Consider the following 11,744-nt stretch of genomic DNA (forward strand, 5'->3'; position numbering starts at 1 on the left):
CACCTGTCAGGTGGATGGATTATGTTGGCAAAGGAGAAGTACTCACTAACACAGATTTAAACAAATTTGTGAACACAATTTGAGAGAAATAGGCCTTTTGTGTACATAGAAAAAATCTTAGGTCGTTGATTTCAACTCTTGAAAAAATTGGAGCGAAAACAAAAGTGTTGCGTTTATATTTTTGTTCAGTATAATTGTTTGCCTGACTGGCCATCGGATTTGGGTTCCTAATAGCTAAAAAGCAATACTGTTTACTTATTTTATGCTATTAAATTAGCAAAGACCTCTGTAACCCTGTAGTTACTGCCAGTCAAACTAAAGGGACTGTTTTCCCCCAAAAAGGGGAGGGGGCATGACGCGAGGGCAACATACCTGGATGCATTGCTCTGATGAATGGTCTTAGGTCTGTCTGCTGAGACAGTAAATCAGGGGTCCCCAAACTCCGGCCCGCGGGCCGGACACGGCCCGCCCCCACACTTGGACCGGCCCTTTGAACAACGTCAATTTTCTACAGGCGTTGCACTCGGTGGATTTCTGTCATTTCTGACTGCAATAGCGGCACTGCGCCGACGTGGTGGCGGGGGCGCTGTTTCGCAAATAAGTTATCTTTCGTTTTTGCTAGTGAAATAGCTGATAGTTGATGTTGACTGCTCAAGGAGAATACATATTTGAAAGTACAGAATGCCTGAGAGCCTTATATTGCATTATATTACATTATATTTTGATCATCTGGTGCCTGAATATTGTGTTTTCCTTTGCATAAATAATGACATTTCCACCATAAATTGATGCAGAAAGGTCACAAATTGGTGCATATCAATTCACCAGAATGGTAGAAATTAAGTGTTTGATGCTCGTTTAAGGACCCCCAGACAGCCCTGCTTCATGGGTCCCCCCGTGTATGATGAGGGTCCTCCCTCATGTATCAGACTGTAAAACTGATTATATTTCATTGACATATCACTATAGGTATAAATTCCATCCAAATTCAACTGTTTAGACTTTGTTTGCATCCACCAGTGCTCTCCTGCGCGCAATTGCTTTGCGCAACCGCCTCCATTTCACTCCGTTCCATATTATTTTATGTTAGAGACCGACCCAGGCCCCCCATCACAGAAAGGAAAAATGATGTGGCCCTCACAGAAAAAAGTTTGGGGACCCCTGCAGTAAATGAACAGACTTCTGAACAACATCATGAGATTCATCTGCCCAAAACGAAATAAAATTCCAGATGTATAATTTAGCAATTAGGTCAATAACCATGAACTTGTCAGTGTTTGAATGAATTAATGAATGAATGGTCTTTATTGTCATTTATATCGTACAGGTACCATACAACGAAATTTGGGAGGGGGGGCTCCCCTGGTGCTAGGAAAAAAATACTAAAAACAAGAAGGGAAAAGAGCTGGTTTACATAAATAAAGGCTATATACACTATCCACTATACTATACTATACAAATAAAACACTGTGCTGTACTCTATGCTATGCTATAAATATCCTAACATTTCCTATCTCTGAACCTTATGTGCACAAGGGTTGTCATATTGCACATAGTATTATTGCACATTCATTTAAAGTGTCGCAGTTTGCAGGTTTGAAATGTTCACAGTTGTGTTTCAGTATTGCACTTGATTACAATCTAGTAGCTGCCATCAAATTGTCTAGATTGTCCAGGGCCTAGAACCTAGGTCTTTGCTGTGTTCAGGGCCTGAATGGCCCTAGGGTAGAAGCTGAGCTTCAGTCTATTTGTCCTTGCGGACATGGTCCTGAACCGCCTGCCCGAGGGCAGCCGAACAAAGTGTTCGTTCCCAGGGTGGGATGGGTCTCTGGAGATCTTGGAGGCCTTCCTGAGGCAGCGTGTGTTGTACAGCTCTTCCAGAGAGGGGAGGGGGGCGCCGATGATCTTCTGGGCCGATCTCACGACTCTCTGTAGCGCTTTCCTCTCTGCGGCTGTGCAGCTGGAGAACCACACGCAGATGCAGTAGGTGAGGATGCTCTCCACTGTGCAGCGGTAGAAGGTCACAAGCAGCTCCTGTTTGAGGTGGTATTTCCTGAGGACTCTCAGGAAGTAGAGCCGCTGTTGTGCCTTCTTGATGATGGCTGCTGTGTTGGTCTTCCAGGACAGGTCATCCTGTATGTGCACCCCCAGGAATCGGAGGGTTGAGACTCTCTCCACGCTCCCTCCATCGACGAGCAGGGGCTGGACCTCCGATTTTTTCCTCCTGAAGTCCACGATGATTTCCTGGGTCTTTGACTTAATGCTTACAAAATATATGAGTAACCCATCCACCTTGTAGTACAGACATTTACATTTTTGGCATTTATCTGACACCTTCCATCCAAAGCAACTTACAACAAATACATTTGTCTAAGTAAGTGAATCATCTATCCAACAGTCATCACAAGAAAAAGTAATCTACACTAGTAGATACACTTGCAGGTAGCTGCCATGTGAAAATTTTACCAAATACCATATTTCAAAACATCAAACACAAACCTGTTGAAATTTAGAATTTTATTAGAAAAGACAGCAACAGTAATTGAGACCCCAATTTTCACTCCCCAATATCATATCCCCCAACCACTCTTCCATTTCACGTGAACTACTTATTGTACAACAATCCACCGCATACCAGACATCTTCCTCTTCCTCTTCTTTTGCTCACTACGTCTGGTGGGTAGGAGGCAGTGCACATCATCAAACTGTTATGGCAAAACAAAAACCTCTGGGGAATGACTTACATTCTTATTCACCAAAGTAAGGAGAGAATCTTATCCATACCAATGTGCATTCTCCTCCTCCTCTCACACTCATAGGGATATTCTACATTACCATGCCAACAACAAATGTACGTAGATATAGTTCTATTTGTATGCATGGTGGTAATGTCAAGACAGATACTCATTCACAGCTCAAACCAATGAGAAGGTCATGAGGAATGAGCCAATCGTGCTACTCTGCACTGAATGGAATAACAGCTATGAAGATTCAACTGCCTTAAAGGAAATAAAACCCAGACGTTGCGTTGTCACATTATACATCTTAGACCACATAATATGTGGTTTACTTATATCACTGTACATATGCAAAGGTTTGGATAGACAGACCTGACTGACAAAAACATGAAGCTATAGAGCGGCCAAGCTTCTTCATCTATTGCATTTCCACTGGAGTCTAATCAGTTGAACAGACAAGAGGCAAAGCCACCAATGAAGCACGCAAAAAAACGCAATTTCTAAACAGTTCATTATCTCACAACAGATGAAAATAAATGGTTTAAAAATGGACAGGAATATATTGTTCTGACAATTAAATTACAAAGAGGTGGAGGAACATACAATGACATTATTATACCATGTAGCTTACTGCAAAAACACAGTATGTGAGAATGACTTGAGCACAACGGTCACTCGCTCAGGACCACACGCCCACGCTCCCAAGCCCATCGGTCCATGTCCCCATTGTCTCCATGACAACCACAAGTGCAAAGGTTCTACTGCTTGTCTTCCTTCTTGTCCTCCCCAGAAGAAGAGCCTGAGCTGCTGCCACTGCTGCTGCCACTGCTGCCGCCACTGCTGCTGCCACTGCTGCCGCCACTGCTGCCTTCTCTTTCTGATGCCATCTGGTAGGGAAATCAAGAACAAGTGCAATCAATCATCACACTTTATTCAAACAAACTGACGGCGGGTGTCTTTTTTTTACGTGTATCGCTAGTTGAGCATAGAAACTGCAATATTCCAATGGTAAATTCTTTCCTTCGTAACACCTTTGTCTCTCTTGGAAAATAAGATGTTCAATCACCAAAGTTGAACTTTGTTTTTTTTGTGTGTCCTTTGCAACACAAGTGAATCTGACATTTCTGGGGTGTTGATCTACACAACCAATTACCTTCTTGTAGGCCATTTCGAAGAGTTTGAGTGAGGCCTGCTGAAGTGTAGTGGCTGCCTGTTTGATGTTCTCGCCAGTCTCTTCATCCTTCCGTGACAGCAGATCCTTCACTTTGATGATCTCCTCCTTGAGTTTGTTGCACTGAGGAAAAATGGGGAAAGACAGTCAATTACAAGCACTAGAGCAGCCTCCCAATTGAAATGGTCCTCAACAGTAAGGAAGGAAGAGTTGGTCTTGTTAAAATGTCCATCATACCTCATCAGCAGGAAGCTGATCCTTGAACTCCTCCATCTTGGATTCTGTGTCATGGACAATGCCCTCTGCCATGTTGACAGCCTCCACACGTTCCTGAGAAAAAGCAAACAGGAATTTGAGGTCAATATTATGCATCATAAAAATACTTCATGGGGCGGTTTCTCGTCCAGAAGATTTTAAGATATCTTCAAGAAGGTCTGGGGAAACCAACTAGGATTAGACTGCAGTTCTTTTGACTGATGTTCTCAGCAAAGGCCGGATGTCAACTCTACCTTCCGCCTCCTGTCCTCCTCTGCGTACTTCTCAGCGTTCCTAACCATGTTCTCAATGTCATCCTTGCTGAGACCGCCGGACGACTGGATCACGACTGGGGAGAATGAGAGAAAGTTGGTATGAGCCAAAGCAAACACATCCTAGTGAAGTTCTATAGAAGAGAAATGTTACATTTCAAGGACAAGGTCTGATGATCTTACTCTGCTGTTCGCGGCCAGTGCCCTTATCTTTGGCAGAGACGTGCACAATTCCGTTGGCGTCGATGTCAAAGCAGACTTCGATCTGAGGCACTCCACGTGGGGCAGGAGGGATTCCGACCTGGAGAGGGGAAACATCAACAGTAGGATGTCAGCATCGGCATCCATGGGACACTAGAGACATTGTGATACCACGTTCAGGTTTAGTAGTTATGTCAGCCGTGACACTTACGAGAGTGAACTGTCCCAGGATCTTGTTGTCTGCTGCCATCTCTCTCTCTCCCTGGCACACCTTGATCTCTACTTGAGTCTGGCCATCAGCTGCTGTAGAGAACACCTGAGCACATGGTAGAGAGGGATCAGCATCAGAGACAAGACCATAAAGTTACAATCTGCCTTAAAAACTAAATCCTGGTTTAAATCTCATAGGGAAGTGTGTCTCTCTCACCTGGCCCTTCTTGGTTGGAATGGTCGTGTTCCTGTTGATGAGTTTGGTAAACACCCCTCCGAGGGTTTCGATACCCAGAGACAGGGGCGTGACGTCCAGGAGGAGGACGTCGGTGACATCCCCGGCCAGCACGCCTCCTTGGATGGCGGCTCCGATGGCCACAGCCTCGTCTGGGTTGACGGACTTGCTTGGGGCGCGGCCAAACAGATCCTGGACTGTCTGCTGGACCTGGGTGAGGAGGCGGTGGGATAAAGGGTTTAGAGAGAAGCAAGGCTTTTACTAAACTGTGGGATTAAACCTGGAAGTTGGGCACAATGTTATGAAACCAAAAGAAGAAAATAGATTAAGTAGAACAGAAATGGTATCCAGCACGGGATGCCTGGGAACGATCTGCTCACCTTGGGCATACGAGACATGCCACCGACCAGCAGCACCTCACCAATGTCCCCCTTGGAGACCTCAGCGTCCTGCATGGCCTTCTGGCAGGGGGCCACCGTCCTGCGGATCAGGTCTGACACGATGCTTTCGAACTGGGAACGTGTCAGCTTAATGTTCAAGTGCTTGGGGCCAGAGGCGTCCATGGTCAGGTAGGGTAGGTTGATGTCCGTCTGAGTGAGAGAGGGTCTCATGAGCATTCCCATGTCTGGAGTCAAGGTATTTGCTTAATCTAGAAAAGAATCAGCGTCTGCAGATTCTGGACTCACCTGCAGGGATGACGAAAGTTCGCATTTGGCCTTCTCAGCTGCCTCCCTCACTCTCTGCAGAGCCATGCTGTCCTTGGTCAGGTCCACACCAGACTGGAGAGCAAATCAAAGGCTTTGACAAAAAGGCTACACAGAGGAACACCTGGTCCAACGAATATGCTTTGGCTGATGCAACATATACTAAGTTATGGAATTCAAGGCTTTCTTTAGTTGTTGGGTCTTGATAGGCAATACATATTTAGTGATGATAATGATGACGTAATATTGTTATTATCCAGGATATTCCCACTCCACTGACCTCTCTCCTGAACTCCTTCACAATGTGTTGCAGCAGGTGCTGGTCGAAGTCCTCTCCACCCAAAAAGGTGTCCCCATTGGTGGATTTCACCTCAAACACTCCCTTCTGGATCTCCAGAACAGATATGTCAAAGGTACCACCTCCCAGGTCATAAACGGCAATGCTGCAAAACCCAAGAAGGTATGACAAATTAGAAGAAAGACATTAAGCCTGTCAATATATGGTTATGATTCTCAAGACCCTGTGACCTCTATGTAGAGTTTATTTCCAGTTTGTTAGATAGAGGCTGCAGTCTGTTTCTCAACCTCTACCCTTCCTCCCAAGCTGTGAACTCATTCACTCACCTTCTTGGATTTAAAAGGAATGGACTGTTTGGTGCAATAACAATTGTGGAAACTCAAGCTCATGCCAAACACAATCTTTAAAATTAATAGGGTAGAACTACACCTGCATACTTAAAAGAGAGGGTGGAGAACGGCAGCGTTTGTACACTCACACTCTGTCCTGGGTTTTGTCCAGACCGTAGGCGAGAGCAGCAGCTGTGGGCTCATTGATCACTCGCAGCACATTCAGCCCAGCAATTTGACCAGCATCTTTTGTGGCCTGTAAACAAAACAATCTCATCATTCTACAAGCTTACACATAGCACAGACAACATGAAAACATGAATGGATCTCATTGGGGGACTTGCTAGATCACTACCGTGCAAAGGAACAGCTAGCTGCTAAAGTGACTTTAGGTCAATACTCCAGTGGGGCAACAATTAATGATTAAGCAAACAAAAGCTTGATAAAGTAAGGGTCTTACCTGTCTCTGGGAATCATTGAAGTAGGCGGGCACCGTGACAACAGCATTCTTCACATTGTGACCCAGGTAGTTCTCTAAAATCAGGACAAATATGGAATGAGTTGACATGTATTTACCAAGCAGAAAGGCTGCAGTTATTATTTGAATCAAATAAAATCTATTCCTTATCTATTCATTTGGGTTTCCTTATCATAATCAGTCCAGGGTTCCCACACCTTCTGAAACATCAAATTCAAGCACCTTTCAAAGACTCAATTCCATCAAATTCAAGGACCCAACACGGCATAGTTTGAGACAGATCTAGATGAGAATTTGTATAATAGGAACTATCTGCTCACAGACAACAATTAAAAAGAGAGGCTTGAATGTGTGAACACTAGATGGTGTTCTTCTTCCTTCTCTACCACAGCACAGCAAAACAATATACTGTGAAATATGTGTAAAGTTAAGCAATACAGAGACTTATTTACTAGTTGACAAACTAAGTAAAACATTTTTTCATATATATATATTTTTTAGAGAGAGAGAGGGGGGAATTCAAGCACTTTCAATGACCCATGTCTATTTTCAAAAACTTTTAAGACCTTGATTTTCCCCCCCTCAAATTCACAAACTTTCAAGGACCCGTGGGAACCCTGTCAGTCATATGCAGTCGGAAAAACCTATTCCAAAGGCCACCACGGTGTGCTAGTTTACCTGCTGTTTCCTTCATCTTCATCAGCACAAAGGCGCCAGCCTGGCTGGGTGAGTAGAGCTTCCCATGGGCCTCCACCCAGGCATCACCATTGGAGGCACGGACAATCTTGTAGGGGACGTTCTTCCTGTACACACACGACAACAACCCTGTCACCCGTCTGTCTACAACTCCAAACACTTTGCTTTTTACACAACAACAACAACAACAACAACAACAACAACAACGTGTTCCCGAGGTATTATCATCAGTTTTGCTTAGAAACAAAAACAAGTCAATATTCAAATCAAGGAATGAGGCATGTTTGGTGCCACGAGTAGGCCTACAGCTCTATCTATGCATGCTTTAGGACCAAACATTATTACTGCCCAATTGTACACATTGGGAGACAAATGTTCATCAACGTAATGTTGAGATCATATAGCAAAATGCACTCACATGTCCTTTTGAACTTCGGCGTCATCAAAGCGACGGCCAATCAGACGCTTGGTGGCATAGAGGGTGTTGTTTGGGTTGGTGACAGCCTGTCTTTTGGCTGGCATGCCCACCAGTCTCTCGCCATCAGCTGTGAAAGCAATCACTGATGGGGTTGTCCTAGCTCCCTCTGCATTCTCCAGTACCTGACATACAGTAACAACACTCATCAGTGACAGACAAATAAGGATAAAAAGGATCTTCAGGAGAAGAGTGAATGGAGATTGATCATGGATCTGTTCTTCATCACAGTAAAGGGACAGTACACTCAAAATCTAAAGTTTGTGCAGATCAAGACTAGGCCATGTCCCGCACCATCTTTTGGCATATCTCTTGCAATAGGCACCATCTATTTTCCTAGTCTGTACCATCATTATCATTCATTTTGGGGTTGCTGCACATGCATCTGCACAACCAATGATTGTCACTGACAAAATGTAGTGATACCAAAACAAAGGGTGACAAAATGTGCATCTAAGATTTACTCTGCATACCTTTGCTTGTTTGCCGTCCATCACAGCCACACAGGAGTTTGTGGTACCCAGGTCAATTCCAATCACTGAACCTTTGATTGCCTCTGACCTGTAAAACAGAGCCAAACATGAGTACAAACAGAAAGACAAGATTCTAAAAATTAATTACTTGGATTTTCCATATAGAAGAGCAAAAACCTTTCACAAAAAAACTCACGCATAATCACGTCTGGCCATAGTTCTGACAGCATCTCGTTGGAATCCATTCCAGCAAGCCTAAGGAGAAAATTAGGTTGACCATCATTAGTGATTCTTTGTCAAACCTATTCAATAGGTTAGACAATTAAGAATAGCAATAGGCTATTGCTTGCAATAAAATGCTGATAGATGAAAAGTCTAGTTTCAATAAACACAGGACAAAAAAAAAAAGGTCCTCAAAATGCAAAAAGGTATTCAAAGCTTAAGTAAGTTATCGGTATATAGCAGCTTAAGTGTGATTCATAGCGAACGTTGTGTTTACTTAGGGCATCAAGAACACCCTGGGACTGAAGTGTGCCGGCTGCGTTCTCAGGGACACACCACACTGAAGGTCACATTAATGTTCTCTTCACGTGACAGACAAATGAACGACGCCCCCATTCATAATATGACCGGCACACTCAAATTAAATGTCATTTTCTACAAACAAAATAATATCTTTATATATATATATAGTCACCTTAACTAATGTCATTCACGAGCAATTCTGCAATCCATTTAAACAAGGTGCGTGTGTTACAAACAGTGAGTTAGTGAGCGTTAGTGTGTGTAGCTTGTTAGCGGGGGTCGAACTTCTATATAATAACTGAACAACAGCTAGAGATGCTGCCCCCGGCATCACGATCGCTTATCTGGAATACATGTTGTTTTGCATAGAGTATATTATATTATAGCTCCAACTAGAAGTCACGAAGACAACTGGCCCACTGGCCGGATTGCGTCAGAACTAGCTAGTAGCTAACATCATTGGCTAGCAGTCGGTTAGCTTGCAGCTAGTCTTCTTGAACTGGTTGAGACCGGTGGTGTATAAATGCAAGTAGATATGGCAGCACACAATATCATCACAGTGACAGCTGTGGTCATCACCCTTCAACAATTATAACGTATCGTGTTGTTTTCTAGCACAGAAAGGCAACGAAGAAAGTCATCAAGTCACTTATGTAGGTAGGCAGGTAGCTAGCTAGCTAGCAGAGACGAGAGAGCTGTCGTTCAAGTGTGTACCTCTACGTTTAGGATTTAGCAGACAAACGTACCTTCTTTATCAGCGAGGACACGCTGGAGCTGTTCTGAGAGGGGAGAGACCTCGAGGCAGTTCTTGCAACATTCAACATTTTGACACTGACAGTCTTCTCGCAACAAGCTAACTTGGCTAAAAAGAAAAAGGCCGCTGAATGACACTTCCAAACGGTTGAAAGAATGTAGAATATAAAGACAAAAACCACTCTGTGTAGATCTTATTTCTTTGAAGAGATAAGATATAAAACGTGTACTGTCTTTCGTCTGTTAGACCCACACTAGGCTATGTAACTCCTCTTCTGCCAAGACAACTGCGTCCGATATTCTGGAATTATCCAACACTTGCACGCGTGCATTGCCCCATGCATTACGAAAAGGACCCATTTGTGCCGCCTTATCCATCGCCTGAGTCAACATTTGTCCTTTGAAAAAACGGTTAAATTGTTTTCCCTTTATTGTTCAGTTATCACACATCATATATTTCCAAAACACTATTACTTTATTTCTACTATGCAATGTGTTATTTTATAAGGTTAAGTTATACGTAAATATAGTCATGCTAAACCAGGGACGTCATACAAAAGGGGCTTGTGAAGGTCAGGTTGAGAAAGGGGTGAACAATTTCACGTGAATTACATCAGTGATGCCGGTGTATGGTGCTGATGAAACATAACGCCGTTTATTTCTAGACATTTTTAAAAATGTGTTTCGCCCTTTTTTTACTGAATGCAATGGTGAAATTGTGTGTTATTAACCCTAAACACTTGACACAGGTTTTGGGAACGAAATAGTGTATTGTTTCCGTAGAATTTCGGATAAATTACCCTTATATAATTACCGTTCTCAGATTACTTTAAAACAATTTGAACTAATACTCTCTTAACCTCACTGGACAGGTATCATATGATGCAAACAATGACTAGGCAAGGCAAGACCAGTTTTCATGTCGAGGTTCAGTGACATAGGCCTACCGATAGATGGTGCACAAGCCACTCGAGTGCTCCATCAACATCAAAAAGGGCCACTCTTCTACAGGGGTCAAGTGCATGGACAAGTGGACTAGTGACAGTGCAGACCATAGATATTATATACGGTGCAGACTTTGATGTGATTTACTTTTCCTTTTTTTGAGGAACGATGATGCTGACAAATTACAACACTTTGAGAACAGATCTCAATAAATTGCTACTTTTCAAAAACATTTAATATATTTGAATACATTTGAATACTATATACTTACTTATATTTCCAAATCATTTGAAACCAGATGTCATGGAGCTGTGATACTCAATTGTTTCAACATGACACTGAAAGAGTACGCTGCAATTATTTTCATGCTGCCTGAAAATACTGCAACATAAGCCATTTCCAAAACATTGTGTCACTTGTTCCCCTGTGCTGTATGCTAGAAAAGATAATTGATTACATTTGTTTCGCTGGATGTGATTGTGTAGGACGTGGATCTTCTGACACATCGACACAAAGTTAGGAAATTACTGTAGATGGTGTCTAACTTTACCATGCATTTGAGATCAAAGCATCTAGCTGTATCTATTCAATAGATAGTATGGGTCATGGACTTACCTCAATATTTTTTATTTTGGAGTGAACTATCACTTTACCGTAAGTTGCTTGAATGCAACTATTGAATGCACTATAATAAACTAAACTAAAGAAACTAAACTAAATCCCGAAGTGTCTTTTAGGAAATATTAGTTACTTTTTTCGAGATAGATAGATAGTTTGATATTTTGAAATTGTGATAGATAGAACCTCGGTGTCATCTTTGACTCCGAGCTTAACCTTGACCGACAAGTGAGCTCCGTCGTGAAGGCATGCCTATACCAACTACGCATCATAACCAAGATCAAGTCCTTCCTCACCCCCAGCGACCTGAGAAGGGTCGTCCTCATGCTAATATCATCTAGGCTCGACTACTGCAACTCACTATATGC

The 11,744-nt window shown here is 42.9% G+C and overlaps 1 protein-coding gene across 1 annotated transcript; it reads right to left on the minus strand.

The window, feature by feature from the left end:
- Positions 1–2,502: 2,502 nt before the first annotated feature.
- hspa9 (heat shock protein 9) lies at positions 2,503–10,139 on the minus strand. Its single transcript, XM_080525873.1, has 17 exons — positions 9,807–10,139; positions 8,732–8,790; positions 8,536–8,623; positions 8,006–8,187; positions 7,570–7,694; positions 6,874–6,947; positions 6,563–6,669; positions 6,067–6,229; positions 5,769–5,861; positions 5,463–5,672; positions 5,065–5,292; positions 4,849–4,953; positions 4,620–4,737; positions 4,419–4,513; positions 4,147–4,239; positions 3,892–4,032; positions 2,503–3,625 (listed from the first exon to the last, which is right to left on the minus strand). Exons 1-17 carry the CDS (start codon positions 9,882–9,884, stop codon positions 3,497–3,499), a joined length of 2,088 nt encoding a protein of 695 aa, XP_080381999.1. The 5' UTR covers positions 9,885–10,139; the 3' UTR covers positions 2,503–3,496.
- Between the last annotated feature and the right edge of the window lie 1,605 nt (positions 10,140–11,744).

Source organism: Nansenia antarctica (assembly GCF_963989245.1).
Source record: "Nansenia antarctica genome assembly, chromosome: 3".
NCBI classification, from domain to species: domain Eukaryota; kingdom Metazoa; phylum Chordata; class Actinopteri; order Argentiniformes; family Microstomatidae; genus Nansenia; species Nansenia antarctica.